The 22,028-nt window shown below is 41.6% G+C and overlaps 1 protein-coding gene and 1 long non-coding RNA gene across 5 annotated transcripts in view; one reads left to right on the top strand and one right to left on the bottom strand.

Annotated features, from left to right (window-relative positions):
* Window positions 1-4,228: 4,228 nt before the first annotated feature.
* LOC116558873 lies at window positions 4,229-8,329 on the bottom strand. 2 transcript variants are annotated; one of them, XR_004272212.1, is made up of 3 exons: window positions 6,960-8,329; window positions 5,709-5,764; window positions 4,229-5,242 (listed from the first exon to the last, which is right to left on the bottom strand). It is a non-coding gene; the product is annotated as an uncharacterized LOC116558873 (long non-coding RNA). The 2 variants fall into 2 exon arrangements; XR_004272213.1 differs by having other exon boundaries at window positions 4,229-5,239.
* KCNH1 (potassium voltage-gated channel subfamily H member 1) overlaps window positions 6,079-22,028 on the top strand; it is a 455,549-nt gene continuing 439,599 nt past the window's right edge. For all 3 annotated transcript variants that reach the window (XR_004272203.1, XM_032289132.1, XM_032289131.1), the window contains exon 1: window positions 6,079-6,364. Coding sequence is in view for 2 of the 3 variants with exons in the window: in XM_032289132.1 (XP_032145023.1) it covers window positions 6,286-6,364 (79 nt within the window). In the remaining variant the exon portion in view is untranslated. The remainder of the gene's footprint in view (window positions 6,365-22,028) is intronic.

Here is a 22,028-nt window from a genome sequence, read left to right as displayed (position 1 = left end):
TTTCCTTCTTTCCTTCTTTCTTTCTGTCTTTCTGTCTTTCTTTCTTTCTTTCTTTCTTTCTTTCTTTCTTTCTTTCTTTCTTTCTTTCTTTCTTTCTCTCTTTCTTTCTTTCTTTCTTTCTTTCTTCTTTTTCTTTCTTTTTTGAGACAGAGTTTCACTCTTGTTGCCCAGGCTGGATTGCAATGGCATGATCTTGGCTCACTGCAACCTCTGCCTCCTGGGTTCAAGCGATTATCTCACCTCAGCCTCCCGAGTAGCTGAGATTACAGGTGCCTGCCACCATACCCAGCTAATTTTTGTAGTTTTAGTAGAGATGGGGTTTTGCCATGTTGGCCAGGCTGGTCTCAAACTCCTGACCTCAGGTGATCTGCCCACCTCAGCCTCCCAGAGTGCGGGGGTTACAGGCATGAGCCACCATGCCCAGCTTAATTGTATGTTTGTATTTAATCTTTAAATCCCTTGTACTTTGACTCCCTACCAACTATTTCATTGAAAATGTTTCCACTAAAGTATCAAATGGCCAACTAATCATTAGATCTAATGGACATTTTCCAGTGTTTATCTGTACAGTGTACAACATATGACACGGTTCATTTTTCTTTTCATTTAAAGACTTTTCCCATCTGAGCTCCTATAAAACCACTTCTCTCAGCTCCCTCCACTTCTAAACTGCTCCTTCTCAGTCTCCTTTGAAAGCTATAAACTGGTGATTTCCAATTTCGAGCACCACCCAGATGTTTCTCTTAGGTTCTAGATGTGAATATCCAGCTACCTACTTGATATTTCTCTGAAATGTCCTGCAGGCAACTCAGCCTTTTCATAACTGAATACAATTTTCACCAGGTTTGTTGTAAGAATTGAAGAGAAGTATAGTGATGTTGTTATTGGTATCGAACTTTAAAGTAGGAGAAATTTTACATGAATGGAGGAGTAGTGGTTTAAATATGGCAATGAGAAACTAGACAAATTCTCACCTCAACTTCTGGCTTCTAGGTACATGAACTGTGACAGAATAAACATATTCCAAAAAAGTGGGATCTACAGGACTCTGAGACTTTAGGGGAAAGCCGAATCTTAGTTAAGAGGAGGAAAGAAAAGGAAGTCCCAGAAGACTGGGAGGCTGAGGTGGGAGGATTACTTGGGCCCAGGCCCAGGAGTTCAAGATGAGCCTGAGAAACATATAGGGTGACCCTGTCTCTACCAAAAAAAAAAAAAAAAAAAAATTAACCAGGTGTGGTGGCCTATCCCTGTAGCTACGCAGGAGGCTGAGGTGGGAGGATCACTCGAGACTGGGAAGTGGAGGCTGCAGTGAGCCATGATTGTGCCACTGCACTCCAGCCTGGGCAACAGAGTAAGACCATGTCTCAAAAAGAAGAAACAAAAATGAAAGAAAGAAAAATAAAGTCTTAAGTGAATAAGTCAAGTAAACTATAGTTTATTTACAAAGAAAGGATAATTTTAGAGGGCACATTGGAGACAGGAAAGCAGCTGAAAGAAATCATGAAGAACATACACATTCATTAAGTGTTTCTTCAGTTTCTTGAGGGCAGGTGCCAATCATAACCATCTTTTAATCCTTAGAACCTATCCCAGTGTCTGCTATATGCTAGACACCATGCAAATGTTTGTTATAATAAAATGAGACTCTTATAAATGACTTTTAATTATTTCCCCCTGAGGGAAGAGTATGATAAAAGATCCTTTTCTTTTTCATTTACAGGAAATGAGAAAGAAGAATAGCTTAGGGCACTTAAAAGGATATAACCCAATTCTACAAATGCTTCACATTGTCTATTGGGTTAGCCACGGGTGAGTGTAGACCTACATAAGTGCATTTTTTCCCGGAGTCAATTAGATTTAGCTAGAATTTCCACTGAGGCAGATTCTGTCTCTTCTCCCAACCCTGGGGAGAGACATCTATAGCAGGGAATCATTTTTGTCAATGGATATAGTCTTCCCAACATTCATCCTGTAAGTTTATTAGAATAGAAGTTTTGTCAACAGAAATTACATATAATAAGTCAGTCAGTCATTGGACGATAGAGCTGAAATGTGTCATGCTGCAAATTCCTTCACTTTTAGATATTTAGATATTTTGTTCATGGTGGCTGAGTAGTAAAGTCGCCTCTATGTTCAGTTTCTCCTCCTCTTAAGTAGCTAATGATGATGCCTTCCTGGCCTGCCCCTTCCGGCTCCCAGGCCTTCTAGGACTCACAGGCAAGTTCCTATGTCAGAGAGGTTCCTGGCTTTCTAAAATCTGTCACCCACATCTTGTGGTCTTAATGGAAGGACAAATGAAGTTCCTGTCTTTACATGATGCCATTTGTCCCTTCTGATGTGTGGCATAGTCATCCTCTTCATTTGATAGACTTGTGGTTGGGGGGAGAGACGTTTCTGTCACCTCCTGGACCGTTTTCCCAGCCCGTCTGCAGACCTCCATCTCCATATTCCCTCTATAGCATTATGCCTCCATCACTAACTATTACTTTTGCGAACTCGCTAATTACAGTGTAGCTTAATAGCATTTATGAGAACAAAGATTGTTATAGTTTGTCTTTGTTTCGAGGAGCTTACCATCTACTGTGTGATACAGACATAAACACATCTTACGGCTGAGGGGCAAACAAAATGCTGAGCGATACAGGAGGAAAGCCATGGAGGAGGACGGACGCCTAGAAACGGTGGAGTCAAATTTTAGAAGTTATTTCAGACTCTGTATCTGAGCTCTGCACCCCTGCAGAAAATGGGCTATATTTTCTTTAGGGAAGGATAGAGGCCGTGGAATTGAAACTCTTGTCACAGTTATTTAAAGTTGTCCCTTTAAATGAAGGAGTGGCTTTGTCTGTTATGATTCAAAAATATAGGCGTTCTCAACTGGTTTGCCAAGGTACATTGGCCTATTGTGAATCCTTCACAAATCTGTTACCAAGTTTTAGCAAATTTGTAAGATTAAAGCGTACTCTGAGATTCCTATATTCCAGAGGTAGATTTCAGACAGAACTTTAAGTTGACCAGGTGCTGGAACAATGTCACGGAGGGAACAGAAGGTGGCAAGGAAAAGGTAAAAAGCACAATATCCTGTCAACTAGCACCAAGAAGGAGGGAGTGTTTACTGCAACATGTGCCACCATTATTTGTTAACTAGCACCTGTTAACTAGCACCACCTGTTAACTAGCACCAAGAAAGAGGGAGTGTTTACTGGAGCATGTGCCACCTCTATCTGTAAATATTGAGAATGTGGCTGTGGACAGGGCAGAACGTGATTCTGTTCCTACAGTCAGATGTGTTGTGAGTGAACCAAGGGAATGGGGGAAGAACTGGATGTACCTCCACAGACTGCAGGAGACACTGTCACATTGTGATGAAAGATTGCTGACTTTTTAACAATTTAACTCTACAATATTTATTTTATTTAAAAATCCATGAACACCTCTAGCATTTTTTTTTTTTTTTTGAGATGGAGTTTCGCTCTTGTTACCCAGGCTGGAGTGCAATGGCGCGATCTCGGCTCACCGCAACCTCCGCCTCCTGGGTTCAGGCAATTCTCCTGCCTCAACCTCCTGAGTGGCTGGGATTACAGGCACGCATCACCATGCCCAGCTGATTTTTTGTATTTTTAGTAGAGACGGGGTTTCACCATGTTGACCAGGATGGTCTCGATCTGTTGACCTCGTGATCCACCCACCTCGGCCTCCCAAAGTGCTGGGATTACAGGCTTGAGCCACCGCGCCCAGCCACCTCTAGCATTTTTTTTGTGTGGCAAAACAGCTGTTCACATAGTAGTTACCTTCCTCTTGTATCCCCAGGGAATGACTGTGATCTTGACCTAAAAGCCATGCTAGTTAGTTTGAATAAGGAAGACCTTGAAAGGAAAGGTGACTGACCAGAAACATTCTTAAGAAGCACACAATAAAGAAATGATCATTTCTAAGCAAGAACTTAAAGTGCCATAACACAATATAAGAGTGCTTTTACAAGCATCCAGTCTTATTTAAGCAAAAAGATATAAAAAATCTGATCGTGTTAAGGCACACAATCTGGAGGTTTAAAACTTTAAAAAGAGTACTTTGTAGTAGCACTACTTTGTTTTAGGTCTTTTAATTTCTTCAAGTGTGCTACCAAAAATTTTAGTATTCAAAAAGGTGCCAACACACACACACACACACACACACACAGACAGACACACACTCACACACACAGAGACAGACACACAGACACACACACAGACACACAGACACACAAGCACAGTACATGTTGAGATCCACTTCAGTAGTACACTTAAAATGGAAGACATCGCCTTATTTCTTTTTCTTATCTGGTAACCTACCAGGGCTTTAACCTCTCTCATCTCAAACTAAAATCACCTGTTTCCTTTTTTATCCAAGCTGTAGAACATGTAAGCTCATTAAAACCTGAGAAACTGTATTAATTCTCTATGATCGTTTCCCCCTCTGCATTATTTTATCTTCCTTTCACAGGCAGGATTATGAGGTTTCTTGATGGGTTTTTAATATTGTCATGAAAAATCTTCCTTTGGCATGTTTGTGCAATAACACAACCTTAAAAACCTTATTTAAATAAGCTTATTAAAATGAAGTGGATAGGCAACAAACCGACTCAGCTCAGTACCAAACACATTTCAGAGTCAAGTTCTCTTCAGCCACTGTTATCTCATTTGTAATAGAACAAAGAACCACTAGACGGAGCTAGGGTTTAAGAAATCACAGTTCTTGGCTGGGTAGCACGCGATGGGCAGAAGGCTACCTTAAGGAAGAAATGTATCATTACTTTCATTTCAAAGCCTATGACAGCCTTATCTAACTGTCTGCTAATAGCAATCTGTTTACTTTGTGTCTACACAAGAGGAGACAAAGAGTGATGTTCGTAATAGCCCAATTTATTTAGCCACTCCAATAATGACATCTGACCTTGGCACAGCACTTTACAATGTAAGGTGCTGTCCCCATGCATCATCTTGCTTGATCTTCACAGCAACTCTGAGAGATTTCTGGGCAAGAATTCGTTCTTCTGTTTTTGAGATTAATTAATGGAGACAGGATGTCTTTCCAATAAGATGTCTTTGATTAGGCTATGTCAGGAAGGCTAACCCAGACAATTTTCAGGGTTACTTTGTTTCTCCTCTTACATTTTTGTGTTGACTGTTGACTCAGGCTGAAACCAGTAAGCTCTCCATTCATTTCTTCTTCTGCGATATATAGACTTAGTCTCCCACCACACCTACTGGGGATACATAGTAAAAAAACAGGTACAGAGTATGTGTGGGTCAAAATCCCCCCAAATCAGTGAAGAAACAACTATTGTCTTAGCCCCTGTCCGGAAACCTTGGGTGTATGTGGTTCTTCCTTATACCAGTGGTGGGGTGTAAAAACTAACTGTATCCTCTGCACTGCAGACTACCCTTCAAGCCAAAGCCACAGTTGCTTAATTAACGCTGCCCCTCCCCTGAGCGTTCACCCGTAGAGACCAGGCCACCGTTTTGATGTCAGGCAGTTTGATACTGATCACACCAAGCATCAGGAGCCCGCATTTGTGTCTATGGTAAAAACAACCCAAGACAACTCTTCTGAAGCTGAATCTGCCAGTCACTCTGTAAATCTGCACTATTGCAATACAACTTCATTAATTACTGCTAAAACACTGGCTTAGAATCAAGGTGGGGCAACTTTCACTACTCAGGCTAACAAACATTACAGGGAGGCAAGAAGGTGTTTCCAGAGCCTCAGAGGTCCCGGGGTCCCCGGCCTGAAACAGAGCAAAGTTACATCACCACGCTCGCCCAAGACTTGCGATACCGCCCTGAGAGCTGCTCACAGTGCCCTCCTCTCCACCCAGCCCAAGGCGCATCCTGAACACATTTCCCGGCTGGCCAGAGGGTGGCGCTGCCGTCCCAGCCTTGGCCCGCGGCCGCCCGCCGCTTCCCGGCCGCTGCGGGGGCCCCCTGCTCGGTCTCCCGCAGGCAGGCGGGGGGCACGAGCCCGGTAGGGGGCGCCGCCGGCCCAGGCGCCGCTGCTCCCTCCGCCCACCCGGAGGCGGCTGCAGCGAGCCGAGGCCGGCGCGAGTGCAAGGCGAGGCTGGCCGCAGGGAGGGAGGCGCGAAGAGGGCGCGAGGGTAGCAGCCGGAGGGAGCCGCCAGCCTTGCCTGCGGGTCCCCGCGGGGCGCATGGGGCGCTTCGAGCCGGGACTGCGTGCGGGCCCCGCGTCCAGTTTCCTGCTGCCGTGAGAAGCCGCGCCAGGACGCCCCCCGGACCCCGAGCTGCTGGGAGGATGACCATGGCCGGGGGCAGGAGGGGACTGGTGGCCCCGCAAAACACGTTTCTGGAGAATATTGTCCGGCGGTCCAATGGTAAGCGGTGCATTCGATTTCGGTGACCCAGGCGTTTTATCCGTGCCGTTATTGCAGAGCCTCTCGCCGCTCGGAGCCAGCAGATGCAGCAGAACCCACCAGCTCTGCTAAGGAGCCGCGGCGCGGGCACCTAGGGCTGCCTCCCCGAGGCAGGGAAACGGTGGGCAGGGCGGGGCGGGGTCTGATGGGCCCCCATGCTAACAGGAAAGCTCTTCTGGGGACGCCTTTTGGGCCTTTCTTGCGCCCTCTCGGTCGCATCTCCAAGGGTGCGTGACAGCTGCTGAGCAAAGTACTGGGAAAAGTGATGGAAAGCTGGCCGGAGCCGGAGCGCAGCGCGCGTCCCATCGCCACTGCCCACCCCTCCGCGGACGCTCTGGGGCTCTCGGGCTTGCTCCCGGAGGCACCACCTCTGCCCAGGGAGAGCCAGCAGTAGAGACGAGCAACTCCAGGTCCCCACCGCCTCAGAATGGGAGGATGCGGCTGCCTCCACCTTCCATCCCTGCAACTGAAAAGTCCGAGGTGGGGGGACGTGCTGTCGGGGCCTGATTCCACTCCTTCACCCACCCACCCCTTTAGAGGTGAAGTTAAGGCTCACCTTCGAAGTGAGGGGCAGAGGGTTTTCCTGGCGTCAGGTGGGAAGTGGAGGGCACAGGTGCGGAGCATACTAAATGGTCACAGGTACAAACCTGTTATGTATTTCCTCTCTTCCAAAGCCACAGCTGTGTTTTACACCACCCTTAAGTGTTGCTCACCTAGAAATTCCCAATCTCACCAAACCTATAAATAGATCAATTACCCAATAAACTGATCCTCGGCACTCATCTCTTTCCTTGTGGCATTAAGAGCAACGGTAGCATGAAGCCTTGAGAGAGTATAGGAGGAGGGATGGAAAGAAAGAATTCCAAACGCGTTTTAGACTCACAGCGGAGAGACCCCAGCTAAAGCACTTGCAGAGCAAATAGGAGTCCTGGCAGTTGGAAGGCTCAGCGCGCCAGCTCATCAAATGGCTATAGCGAAAGGCAGCCAAGCATAAGATGCTCTTTGCAGACTCCTAGGCCCCCCCCATCCCGTCCCTTCCAGAAACAGATGACATTCTTCTACCAGGGGGACATTAGGAGCTAACTTAGGAAGTGGGTTTTAATAATGTGTAAATATCACGATTTCAGAGCCGAAGGAGCTTCTGTGTAAGATGATGAGCTTCTGTTTGGATTTAGTTAGGGATTCCGGGGAGCGTGGTGATGTAAAGAGACTTATGCCACTAATAAATACTCTTTAATTAAAAAGTGATTTAATGTCATAATAAAACACATCAATTAGCATAGCAAATCATCATGTATTATTTAAGTACTTTCTTAGAAATGATAATTTCTTTATTGTGTGCCTCTTAAGAGTGTTTCTGGTCAGTTACCTTTCCCTTCAAGGTCTTCTTTATTCCAATTAACTAACATGGCTTTTAGGTCAAGGTCATAGTCATTACCTGGGGATGTAAGGGGATGATAATCACTATGTGAACAGCCACAATGAACTGTTTTGCCATAAAAAAAAGCTGGAGATGTTCATGGATTTTTAAATAAGATAACTAAGAATTACTGTGCTATTATTGCGATTGTTATTGGCCTGTTAAGTGGTAGGGAGACAATCTTGCAAATTTGGGATCCCATTGTCAGTGACATCAACTTTCTCATAAATATCAATGACAATTCTATTTTTCAGTAAAGAGGCAGCGTCCTGTAAGTTAGAGCGGAAACCCTGTATGTAATGTATACTGTGTGTGTGTGTTTTTGAGTGGAGGGAGCAGGAAGAGAAACTTACATGTAAAAGCCACAAGATGCCTTGGGTTTGTAAGAGAACCTTTAGAATCTTGGAGCTGTGAAGGTAGAATACTGTCTAGTTTAGTTGATCTTATTAGAGCCACTTTCCCTCTGTAAGCATAGAATGTCAATAGAATAAGTTACTGGGAATATTTTTAGGATGGGCATTGCCATTTCAACATTGGTTTCAGCAGGTTGATTTCAGTTAACCAGTCAAATGAATAGCATCAACAAAAATGAAACATCTTGGGGGATTTGGATGAATTTTTAAAATTATCATTTCAGAAGAAATGGTTCTCATCTTGAAATGTGGGACCTAATATTTTCTTGTGATCCCTTTCCTAATTTTTCCCAAACACAAATGGAAGAAAAAATGTGGACTCCTAGAAATACCGCAATATCTGTTTGTATTATACTATTTTACTGTGATGGAAAAAGTCTATTTAAAGATATTGATTGTCTCGTTCTAAAATCCCTGAGCCATTTTTTTTGGACATTGCAGTATTAAAATAGCATTTTACCTTTGAATGGCAATATTTTATGATCATTTTACGAGGTATTTTCTCCCAGTGGTCCTGTGCAATATTGATGTTCCTCTTTTACAGGTGAGAAAACTGAGTCATAGGAATATTAAGTGGCTTATTCTGAGTGGCAATGCCTGAGGCTGGTGCTCCTTGGAGGATATCTATCATATGTCCTTCTCTCAGCATCATTATTTCTCCACCTTTTATGACGTAGTCTGTGGAACTATTTTTATCACCCTTTAAAAACTTCTCATATGATAATGAATAATAGTACTGACTTTGTATTGGGTTACTTGAATATCTGGTGTCTGGAATATCTGAAGTGTAGGAAGGGACAGATCTTAAATATTATCTAGTCTGCCTCTCCTTCCCTATTATTGTATAAATAAGGAAATGGAAGCAAGAGCAAATATTTAAGGGCAGAACTGATGAGGCCCCAATCTGCTTGACTCTAATGTCATATTCTTTATGGTACACCATGCAAAAACACTTTTCTCATGTTACCATTATATTCTTTCAAGAAGCATAATTTTCCAGTGGAGATTAAATAAAATGTTATAACAACAAGAACAATATCCATCTTGGCTAACAGCCACACTACCACATCCAAACAGAATAATAGGGCAAAGGAGAGGCTAATTATATTTCAAAGAAGTGCAGTCTTTTCACCTTTGTCAGTGGTTTAGCTGAAGGCATAGGCGGGAATAATGGGCACTTAACATCTGTGTGCCCCATTATAAAGTACCAAGTCACTTTTCATAGAATATCACCCTTGATCCTCATAAGCTAATAGAAGAGGTGCAGTGTCTCCATTTTAGAGTTTAAGGAACTAAAATCCTTAAACTAAAACTCACCTAAGAATCTTCAGTTGAAGTGATTCACCTACAGTTAGTAAGAGGCAGAGTTAGGAAAAGACAATTGCAGACAGGTCAGGGACTAGCCGGCAGTTGTTATTGGTTTATTCATTCAACAAACATTTATTGAATGTATTTATGGAACACTGAGGATATAGTGGTAAACAAGAAACCCTCCTTGTGATTAGTGAATTACATTCTAGTGACTCTTAGTCCAAGGTTCTTGCCCCTGTTTTACAGTGTTGACTGGCTGCAACTGTTAGTTAGGCCTGTCACTGTATTTAAAAACATTTCTAAGGTATTTACTGACCTTGCTGGTACTAAAATCTACTTTAACTTTCTTTGGTACATTTTGAATCCCATTTGAAGGAAAGATTTGATAACTATCTGTTTTTTTATTGCTGTAAGTAGGCAACAGGAATAATTCATATCCCGTATTTTATTTGATTTTGCTTATAGTTATGTCAGTGATCATTTTAAAACCTACTGGCTTTGTTGCCACATAGGCAAAATCAGCCTGTTTCCCTTTATATTCATGGCTGGAAAGTGTTGTTACAGAATATTTTTTGATAGTTGCTTAAGTCTGCAGGCACTTGTCAGAATGTTCGCTGAAGCAAATAGGAGATCTGTCTTAGAAAGGCTGGCAGACCTTGGTGCCAGGAATCTACAAAAATATTACTCTAAATGGTCCCATTCTAGGCAGAACATATGTTTTAGTGTTCAGGAACCTATATCAAACAATTGTAGGTGCCAATAAGAATCCATGCACATTAGCAGGAGAGAAACACAGCATCATTTTAGTACAGATTTATGTACATGTATAATTTACAGATTGCTAAATCAGCCGTGTTTTTGCATAGTGTTAAGTTGGTTCAGGTTGTTGATGTAATTAGTTAGCAAACAGGATGAGAGCCATCGGTAATGTTGTGCCTCCTCATGGATGTTTTGAGCCATGATAATGTTTATAAAACAGAAAACTGGTTAAAATCCATTGTGCCTCTAAAAGAGGGAATGGATGGTAATCTGGATTATTAACAGCTCAACAGAACTTGTTTTTTCTTGCAAAATGTTCTAAGACAACCTTCAGCCAAGGCTTAGCTATCTTTCTCTGAAAGTGTCAAGAAGTTAAATCCATTGGCTGATGTTAGATGGGAATTGAGAGGAAGAAGCCTTGTGATTTAATGTTAAGGAAATAAAGCTTCCAAATTCCATGGTTTGTATGCAACTCATTTGTTTTAATACTCTACCCTAAAAGAATAGGTGCATTTGAGGAACACTGTGGGTCAATTGAATCTTTGGCTTCATTGTTTCTGACACCAGCTCTTCATTTATGGTTGGACCCCACTTGGCAGTGGTTTCTTGAGCATTTCCTTGAAGCTCTTCAATTCTTCCCTTCCCTTTATTTTTGATTAGTTAATGGCTCATAAACAAACCTTAAAAATCTACTAGAGTATCTGCTTTATACATTTAGGATATTTGGACCATAATTTTTTTTTTCTGTTTTTCTGTTTCTCTAAGTGGCCACACCTATAACTGTTGAGAAAGAAATAGAATCACAGAATCTTAGTTCTGGAGGAACATGATATACAATTCTTTTCCACTGTTTGAATCCTCTCCTGAACGTTCCTCCCCGTGGTTTCTCAGCCTGTGTTTGACTAGCGTCAGTGATGGGGCACTCACTTTCTGTTCATAGAATATTCTGTTCGTAGGCAACTGTAGTTCTGAACCCATTTCTTTCTTTTTGCCTCCTCTCTTCATTTTTCTCTTCTTCTCTTCTCTCCTCTTCCTCTTCCCTTTGTTGCCGTCATTTGGTCTTACCAAAATCTGTCTTCTTATAGCCACCACTTATTTGCAGTCTGTTCAGTGGAACAAAACCGACTTACCCCACTGCTTTTTCCAGCTGCAAACCTTTAAAAAGCTTTTGATAAGCTATTTTGTATTGATTCTTCTCCCCTTTTAACCTTTTTAGTTGTTCAGTACCACACATAGAAAAGCACACAAAACAATTTTATACAGTTTAACAGATTTGTATAAAGTGATACTGTATGTGATTACTACCTATGTCAAGAAATAGGGTCTTGCCAGCACTCTGGAAGCCCCCCCAAAGCCTTCCTTGATCCTAAGTCCCCCACTCTCCTCCCAAAGGGCGCTGTCTCCTGATTTTATGGTGCTCACTTTCTTGCTTTTCCTTATAATTTTACCAGTTTGTTTTGAATTCCTAAAAAATACAAAAAACAAAAAACTACAGTTAATAAACACTACCATTTATTTTTATCTGTTTTGGAGGTTTATATACAGATAAAATGGGATCTGTATGGGATCATACAGCATGTATTCTTTTGTCAGGTGGCAATTCCTCTATGTTGTTGCATGTACTATTGATTCATTTTCTTTCTTTCTTTGTTTTTTTGAGATGGAGTCTCACTCTGTTGCCTGGGCTAGAGTGCACGATCTTGGCTCACTGAAACCTCCGCCTCCCAGGTTCAAGCAATTCTCTTGCCTCAGCCTCCTGAGTAGCTGGGATTACAGGTGTGCACCACCACATCCAGCTAATTTTTGTATTTTTAGTAGAGACAGGGTTTCACCATGTTGGTCAGGCTGGTCTCGAACTCCACACCTTGTAATCTGCCTGCCTCAGCCTCCCAAAGTGCTGTGATTACAGGCGTGAGCCACTGCGCCCGGCCTGTTGATTTATTTTCACTGCTGTGTATGCTTTATATGAGACTGTACCACATATTTTATCCATTCTGCCACTGATGGATTGTTTCCAGTTTTGTGCTATTAATGCTGCTACAACCACTCTTGGTATGTCTTTTGGGGCATGTGGGCACACATTTTTCTTGGGTATATACCTAGGATGCACATGTTTAACCGTGGCCGATACTGTCAAACAGTTTTCCAAAGGGTTTATATCAAGGTACTCTCACCAGCAGTGTATGAGCGTTTCCATCACTGCACATCCTTGCCAGCATTTGGTATTTTCTTCTTTTGTCTTTAATAGTGATATTGCCCAAACAATCTCGTAACTAAAAAAACAGGGTCATTGAGAGTTATGTTAATAGGAGGACCAAAATGAAATGAAAACAAAACTTGCTCTTGCCCTTTGGGAGGCATCAGTATTCATTGTGGGTTGAAATGTTCTCTCTGAGGAGCTCCCTCACACATGATTGTAAATGATGTGAAAGACTTACACGGTTAAAATTACGTGCAAAGGGTACATGCAAGGGTGGTGGGATTTTTTTTGGTGTGTGTGTATTTAGGAGATTCATTTTCTTAATTTGAGAAGCCTGAAACCCTGGGGACAGAGATTATGCAAGAATTAGAGCTGGAAGGGAGAAGGAACTAGGAAGTGAATGATTTATATTTGTTTCAGTGAAATGAAAATAAAATGATTGAAGGAAAGGCACAGATTTAATGAAGGAATCAAAACTCAATAGAAAATTAAAACAAAAAGCAAAGGCTAGCTTATGGTTCAGTTTTATAAGCACAGTGGACCTCCTATGAGCCCAATGCTGTGCTAACAAGTAGGAGTACCAACATGAGTGCAGCTTTTGTGATGCTGGGTCTCACAGAGAAATCCATGGTGGAGGCCAACATGCTTTGTAAACCTCTCCAAAGATTTAAGGGATGTTATACTGATTCAACACGTACTACATATTTTTCCCTTATAAACACCTCACCCAAAATTATTCTTAGATTTTACAGCTATTTATTTTGCTGTGAGGTTGGGTGTGGGATGACCAGATCCCATAAGTGAATTACAAGAAGATTGCAGAATGTGTGACATTTTGTTCTGATGTGGTTGAGGTTTCTTTAAACAAACCTTGTTCCTCTGGGATATCCCATTGCTCTGTCTTCTTTGGCATGCTGCTTTGGGTTGCTCATCCATTGGTGTGAGTTTTTAGCACATCCTAGATGCTAGAATGTGTTTGGTGCTCTTGTCTGTTCTCTATGCAAATGCAGTCTTTTTTTTTTTTTTTTTTTTTTGAGATATTATAGGATCTCACTCTGCCGCTTAGGCCAGAGTGCAGTGGTATGATGTCGGCTCACTGCAGCCTCTGCCACTGAGGCTCAAGCAATCCTCCCATCCTCCCACCTCAGCTTCCCGAGTAGCTGGAACTACAGGCAGGTACCACCGCGCATAGCTAATGTTTGTATTTTTTGTAGAGATGGGTTTTTGCCATGTTGCCCAGTGGGGTCTCGAACTCCTGGGCTCAAGTGACCCAACTGCCTCAGCCTCCCAAAGTGCTGGGATTACAGGCGTGAGCCACTGTACCCTGCTGCAACTGTGGTCTTGCTGCACAGATTACAGTCTGGTTCATTTCAGTATCTCCCTTGGTTCTCATAGTTTCTGCTCTAACGGTGAAACATTCCTGTTAATGACAAAGCTACTTAAAATTCTCCTGATTAGGTATTATAGAGTTACATCAATACTCAATTTCCTTACTCATACTGATTGTTCATTATGTAAATTAAAATGACAACTCTTTTGATTAGTCCTATGTTGCATAAAACTGATGTTCTGAAATTAACTGAGTCAATTCTGTAATTATTAATGTAATTATTAATGGAGAGCGACTAAAAGCCATCATTTTCCATAGCCTTTTAAAGGTTCTGCAATCACATCAGATACTTCTGTAAAGAAGAGAAATTGCCTTCCATCTCCTTTTTCTTCCCTTACAGCAATGATGTAGACATCCTCCACTGGCATTCTCAGAGTGCTGGAGTCAGCATGTGAAAGATGATACTATATTGGCAAGTTTTACCAACGTTTATCTATGGCTTAGGTTTGATTTATATTAAGAGTGAAGCTGGAAAATATGTCTTAGACTAAAACTTCAGGGCCATGCAAAGAAAATGGAGTTAATTTGAGTGATAAGACTATATATATTCCCATTAAATTGATATTTAAGTTTTTATTTTATTTGCTTTCTTTTCCTTTCAGCATTATTGGGACTGAATATATTAGACGTCTACACTGTCATCATGAAGGCTGTGCTTTAAGCCTCTGTGTGGGCCAAGGTACTGAATAGTTTCTGTTTGCCTCCCTAGAACCACACTCTACCAGCCTGTGTCTTGTTGGAGGCTGGGAGGCTGATCTGTATCGATTATATCTGCAGGTTCCCTTGCTTTCTGGCTTCTGGCTGGCTTCAGCTTCTGAGGTATACCACTCAAAATAGGAAGGAAGAGAGAGGTTATAGCACTTATTCTAGTTCTCTCCTGCAAGGTCATCTTAGCCTAGCTGTTTTCCCTTGATTAAAGGTTACATCTCTAGCTTGCTCTCTTTGGGTTTGGATAGGGTTAGAGACTTAAAGCTTCCAACTTTCACTCACCCTGGGGTACTGCACGATGTCTTGGGGTTTTTCTCAGTGGTGCGCTGGAGCAGGCTGCAACTGGCTGGTACTACCTCTTAAGATCTGCTGATGTGCATCTCTTCCTTATTCTTGGTTGAGGGACTTCACTTTGGAAGCTTGAAAACTGCTTATAGTAAGGTGTAAGGTATTTACACCTTAGAAATTGGCCAGTGTTGTAAATCGGGGCTCCTTTCTCCCCACAGTTGGCTTGCCAACACACTACTGCCTATACCTCTCCCACACCTTTGTAAATAGTTCCTTTTTAAACGTTCCTCAAATTACCCATTGACTATGTCATATTTTGCTGCTAAGATCCTAGCTGAGAGAGCCAGTTACTTGTTCTCTGGATAATGAGCTTTCTTAACCTTTCGTGCAGCCCATTTAGTCATGGGGGTGAATTGGTGAGGGGATGTGCGTTTACATACTCCTTTCAACACACAAAAGCACCTGTGTTCTGCCTGAAGAAGGCAGTATGTGCCTGCCCTTGCTTTTCAGTTCAGTGAGTTGGTCACCTACATTATGTTCCATTTCCATATTTTTTCATCATTCAAGAATGAGGAAATAAGTGTGTATACTGCATTTGCCATTTTGAAATGATGGCTGATACTTTTTAAAGGAAAAAGAGCTCCTGAATTCTAGTCACTTTCCTGTCGCATGAAATTCTCCTTTGTGCTTTCGCACCTGGCTGGAACACTGAGGGACTGTGCTCCAGCCTCACTTCATTGAGTGGCCACTTTCCTCTGTCTTCTCTTCTTTTAAAATGCCTCCTCCCCTCCAGCTTCCCAATCCCTGCCTCTCATGTGTCTCTAGTAACACCGTATCTCTGGGTTTCCTGGTTTTCTTCTTTCTGCGTCTCCCTCTGGCTTTTGGTCTCACTCTCTCCCCTCAGTCTCTCATGTCCTCTCGTCTCCTGGTCTTTTACTCCCTTTGCTCACTCTCTGGGTCTTTCTATTGGCCGCTTGCTCTCGGCTCATGCTCTTATACTCTGTGGGCGTGGCCCCTGCCCCATGCCCTATGTCCCTTCATTCCCTCACTCTCTCCTCTCCTTTCTCCATCTGTCTGTCTTCCTGCCTGTCTCTGTCACTGTCTGCCTTTAGTCTGTGTCACCGTCTGTCACTATCTGCCATCTGTCTTCATCACTGTCTCTGACTACTTTTGCTGTGTCTGCCACTGTCCATCTCTGCTTGATGTCTCTGCAGTCTCTGCCTCCATCTGTCCATCTCTGCCCATCTGCCTGTCTTTCTGTCTGTCCTGTTCTCCCTTCAGATGGCCTCGTAGCTGCTCCCCCGTGTATCTGAGCTCCGTTTCTTTCTCAAGACCACTTTTCTCCATTTACTCAACAGCATGCATATGGTCAAAGATATCTGCTCAACTCTACAGATGTCTCAGCTTTAGTGTTTGAGTTTTGTTCTGGAGAGAGAATCTCACTGGCCCAGCCCTGACTGTTGGTTATTTGGCCAGCAGTCCACTCCAGGTCTAGTCTTCTGTTGTTCCCCTCCCCTTGTCCATGTGTTCTCAGTGTTCAACTCCCACTTATGAGTGAGAACATGCAGTGTTTGGTTTTCTGTCCCCATGTTAGTTTGCTGAGGATGATGGCTTCCAGCTTCATCCATGTCCCTGCAAAGGACATGATCTCATTCCTTTTGATGGCTGCATAGTATTCCATGGTATATATGTACCACATTTTCTTTATCTAATCTATCACTGATGGGCATTTGGGTTGGTTCCATGTCTTTGCTATTGCAAATAGTGCTGCAATAAACATACCTGTACATGTGCCTTTATAGTAGAATGATTTACATTCCTTTGGGTATATACCCAGTAATGGGATTGCTGGGTCAAATGGTATTTCTGGTTCTAGATTCTTGAGGAATTGCCACACTGTCTTCCACAATGGTTGAAGTAGTTTACACTCCCACCAACAGTGTCAAAGCATTCCTATTTCTCCACAGCCTGGCCAGCATCTGTAGTTTCCTGACTTTTTAGTAATCACCATTCTGACTGGCATGAGGTGGTATCTCATTGTGGTTTTGATTTGCATTTCTTTGATGATCAGTGATGTTGAACTTTTTTCGTATGTCGACCTCATAAAAGTCTTTTGAGAAGTATCTGTTCATATCTTTCTCCCACTTTTTGATGGAGTTGTTTTTCTCTTGTAAATAATGTTTAAGTTCCTTGTAAATTCTGGATATTAGGCCTTTGTCAGATGGTTAGATTGCAAAATTTTTCTCCTATCTGTAGTGCCTCCTATCAATCTGATGATAGTTTCTTTTGCTGTGCAGAAGCTCATTAGCTTAATTAGATCCCATTTATCAATTCTGGTTTTTGTTGCCATTGCTATTGGCATTCTTGTCATGAAGTCTTTGCCCATGCCTATGTCCTGAATGGTATTACTTAGGTTTTCTTCTAGAGTTTTTATGGTTTTGAGTTTTACATTTAAGTCTTTAATCCATATGGAGTTAATTTTTGTATAAGGTGTAGGGAAGGGGTCCAGTGTCAGTTTTCTGCATATGGCTAGCCAGTTTTCCCAGCACCATTTACTGAATAGGAGATCCTTTCCCCATTGCTTGTTTTTGTCAGGTTTGTCAAAGAGCAGATGGTTGTAGATGTGTGGTGTTATTTCTGAGGTCTCTGTTCTTTTCCATTGGCCTATTTGTCTGTTTAGGTACCAGTACCATGCTGTTTTGGTTACTATAGCCTTATAGTATAGTTTGAAGTCGGGTAGTGTGATGCCCCCAGTTTTGTTCTTTTTGCTTAGGATTGTCTTGGCTATATGGGGTCTTCTTTGAGTCCATATTAAATTTAAAATAGTGTTTTCTAATTCTGTCAAGAATGTTAATGGTAGCTTGATGGGAATAGCATTTAATTTATAAATTACTTTGGGCAGTATGGCCATTTTTGTGATATTGATTCTTCCTATACATGAGGATGGAATTTTTTTCCCATTTGTTTGTGTCCTCTCTTATTTCCCCAAGCAGTAGTTCATAGTTACCTTTGAAGAGTTCCTTCACATCTCTGGTTAGCTGTATTCCTAGGTATTTTATTCTCTTTATAGTGATTGTAAATGAGAGTTCATTCATGATTTGGCTTTCTGCTTGCTGATTGTTGGGGTAAAGGAATGCTTATGATTTTTGCACATTGATTTTGTATCTGAGACTTTGCTGAAGTTGCTTATTAGTTCAAGAAGTTTTTGGGCTGAGATGAGGGGGTTTTCTAAATATAAAATCATGTTGTCTGCAAACAGAGACAACTTGACTTCCTTAAAATAACACAGGAGACAAATGTAAAACCAGCTTACCAAAAAAACTCTTTTTCTAATACTGATTGATGTTTGTATATTGCTTACGTTGAGTAATTTTTTGAGTTCTAAGAGTAAATTTTTTTTTGTGTTATTCAATTGTGGTCTAAGACTTTTTGTTCAAAATGCCTAAGACATATATAGATGTGCATTAAGAAATTATTAAGACTGTACAAATGAGAATAAAATATATTAAATCAGGCCAGGCATGGTGGCTAACGCCTATAATCCCAGAATTTTGGGTGGCTGAGGTGGGTGGATCACCTGAGGTCAGGAGTTCAAGACCAGCCTGGCTAACATGGTAAACTCCATCTCTACTAAAAATACAAAAATTAGCTGGTTGTGATGGCACACACCTGTAATTCCATCTAGTCATGAGGCTGAGGCAGGATAATTGCCTGAACCAGGAGATGGCAGTTGCAACGAGCCAAGATTGCGCCATTGCATTCCAGCCTGGGTGACAAGAGCAAAGCTCTATCTGAAAAAAAAAAAAAAATATATATATATATATATATATATATTGAACCAATCAATTCAATAGGCTGATTATTTTGAACAATTTATTACACAAATATTTCTTAGCGGTAATTCAAGATATCACTGTTCTCTTATTTCTTAAGTAAAATATCATTCAGTAATAAAAGTCTTATATTTCAACACATTTTCGTTTTCTTCCATGCTTCTTGTGACACTGATTGATCTGTTTTTATTGTTTTAAAATTAATTTGATGCTGAATGAAGATGGAGGTCATGCTTTTGAAATCATGTATTTAGAGGTAACTACCCAGTAAATGAAGTATTAGAGTTTGCTTTTGAAATTGAAATCTCTCTCTCCATTGTAATTTACTGACAATAAAAAATATATTTCTGTAGGATATTAAAATCAGAGAAAGCAAATAACGAATCTCTTGGAAGTTCAGTTTGTTTTGTGCAAAGATTAGGCTCTTGACAATTTAGAATAGTCATCTTCATGGGACTTTATTGCTGAAAATCACAGTAGAGCCTCAAGATTACTTTTGCTGATATTAAGATTTTAGATGTTTTATTTGGGTATATCAGACTGATTTAACTTCTTGTTTCTCATTCTGACCTCTCCATTCTCCTAAATATTACCAAACCTTGATCTGTCTTTTTTTTTTTTTGAAGTAATTTCTACTATGGATTTTATTTAGGTTCAGGTAAATCAAACCATTGTTTTCTGGTCTTTGTCTGGTGAAAATCCATAGCACTTTTTCTTATCATTTATCTCAATCATTATCTTTCAATTCTTTAATTACTCTAAAAGAAGAAAACTATATTTTTACTCAAACTTACTTTTTGTAAAAGTATTGATATCCTTAGAAATCTATAATTGTAATTCCAAAGTGTTAGGAAGACATGTTGTCCTCTAAGTAAAGTATCTCAAGTTATTGGAAGTGTATTGTGAAATATTTACTGTAGCCCTCCAAATAACCAGTATTGGCAGGGAACAATATACTTGGGTGAACCACTTGCTGAATGTAGCTTTTACCTGCATAATTGCCAAACTGAGTCACTTTTCTAAGTCATTGCTTTAGTTAGTTTTTCCTTTGCTATTTGTGGTAATTATGATTAAAAGCAATTTTTAATAATTTCTGAGAATATCTCTGTGTTATGCTTTATGGGCAAACAGCAGGTTTGGAATAATTTTGACACTTCTGACTACTGCAGAGTAGTTTGGCTCATGTCTCATCAGCTGGAGAAACTTTACACAGTAGAGGGAGGTGGGGAGTCTTTTAAATTTTTAGAGGATGCTTGTTTTATGCTGTGAACCAGAGGAAAACCGTGTGGGCTGAGGAAGGTTGAATTTAGAAAACCTTACACTTAATTGCACACAGTCTTGCAGCTACAGACCCTCGGGGGTAAAAAGGCTTCTGAAGGCGGCAGTGGAATCTGGCTAATTTGCATCAAAGACCTGGGACGCAGAGGAACTTTCAGATGAGAGCCAATGAATAAATCATGGCAAGCACAGCCAGGTTGAACCTATGTATTTTACAGAACAATGTAGGAAGGACTTGGTAAGTTCAGAAAATACAAATTTGGAGGCAGGCTTGGTGCTTCAGAACGGGCTATTGGCTGATTTTGTAATGTGTACTGTGAAGTTACACATTCTACTTGTAAAAGATACATATATACATATATGTGTTTGTGTGTGTATGTGTGTGTGTGTGTATGTGTATCAAGAGCATATTTGTTTTCACAGACACATTTAGGCATTTTCCCCATATACGAATGGACCCACCAATATGTGATTCATTTCTACTGTCAAATCCTTTCACAACATGGTACATTCGAATATTAATACTGCACATAGCATCATATCCCAAATCCAAACAATCCCACTGAGCAAAAGCCTGATACAACATGGTTCACCTGGAATGTGGGTATTAAGTTTAGAGGGTGTTTCTGCTGTTTTGGATGACCCAGGTTACACAGAGTCCAGTATTTAGAAAAGTGATATTTCAGGGTGATGACTGGTTTGATTACTCCACATGGGTCCATGGCTTGCAGGTTGTGGGGCATCATCTAATTTGTTCTTTGTTATGCATCTGATTACTTAGGGAGTCAGATTTTGCTGCCAGAAGCATGGAGAGTTGAGCAGCCCCCTGTCCCCCACCAGATCCATAGAGCTGAAGTGACTCACCTGCAGCTCATTAGGGACAACACTGTGACTAGAATTCAACTTGTTGTCATCTTCTTTCTTGTCACAAATGGTGCTCTGGGAAGCCTAGGGATTGCTGGGGAAGGGGAAGAGTAGATGAACAGAGTGTCTTTTATCTGTCATTCTTCCATTGGTTTTCATTGCTGACTAGATTCCTCGGTTCTTCTACATGTAATCTCAGGACCTCTTTCTCTTTAGGTTGCTTCTGGTTGCACAGTTTCCTTATGGCTTCTTCGGCAGCACAGCCAGACTTCTCATATAGAAGCTCAGGCTCCCAAGAGTGCAATAGCAGAAGTCACCAGACCTTAAGGCTTAGGTCTGCAATTGGCCCAGCACCAACTTTACTGCATTCTGTTGGTTGAAGCAAACCATAGGCCCACCAGAGGGATTCCTCTTGCTCTTGACGTAGCTACGGACAGTTTGGTCAGTCTGATTGTGAAGGTATAAGTGGCAGGGATAAAAAGGGGGACAAAAGTATTTACCCCAAGACTTCTATTTAGAAGTGGGTGGACACTCCTTTCTCTCAGTGGAAACCCCAGGCATGGGAAGGTAAGCATTGCCGTCATAAAAACTCTTTATCGAAATAGAGCTTTAAAATGGTACTCAGTCCTCCCAAACGCAGAGTACTGCTAGGACTGCGAGGGCATTGAACATTTGCGAGCTGTGGCTCTGCTGACTCCATTAAAGACTATTGCAGAAGTTATATTAAGGGCCTTGGCTGTCGTGTTTGTGGTAGCTAATTTTATCTGTGGGCCGTGGGGTGCCCAGATATTTAGTCAAACATTATTCTCAGTGTTTCTGGAATGAGTTTAGCATTCCATACAGATTTTAGGGGGATTTTTCTACTTATGTGAAAATGTCATCATTTGTTTTTATAGAGGCAGGGTCTTGCTCTGTTGCCCAGGCTGGAGTGCGGTGGCATGCTAGAGGCAGGGTCTTGCTCTGTTGCCCAGGCTGGAGTGCAGTGGCATGCTCATAGCTCACTGCAGCCTTGACCTCTTTTGCTCAAGTGATCCTCCCGCCTCAGCCTCCCAAGGAGCTGGGACTATGGGCACATGCCATCATGCCTGGCTAATTTTTAAAAAGTTTTTATTAGAGACAAGAGCTGACTGTGGTACCCAGGCTGGTCTCAAACTCCTGAGC

This window comes from Sapajus apella, unplaced genomic scaffold (assembly GCF_009761245.1).
Source record: "Sapajus apella isolate SASKATOON/1434 unplaced genomic scaffold, GSC_monkey_1.0 scaffold22, whole genome shotgun sequence".
Classification (NCBI taxonomy): Eukaryota; Metazoa; Chordata; class Mammalia; order Primates; family Cebidae; genus Sapajus; species Sapajus apella.
This window is presented reverse-complemented; position numbering and strand designations above follow the sequence as displayed.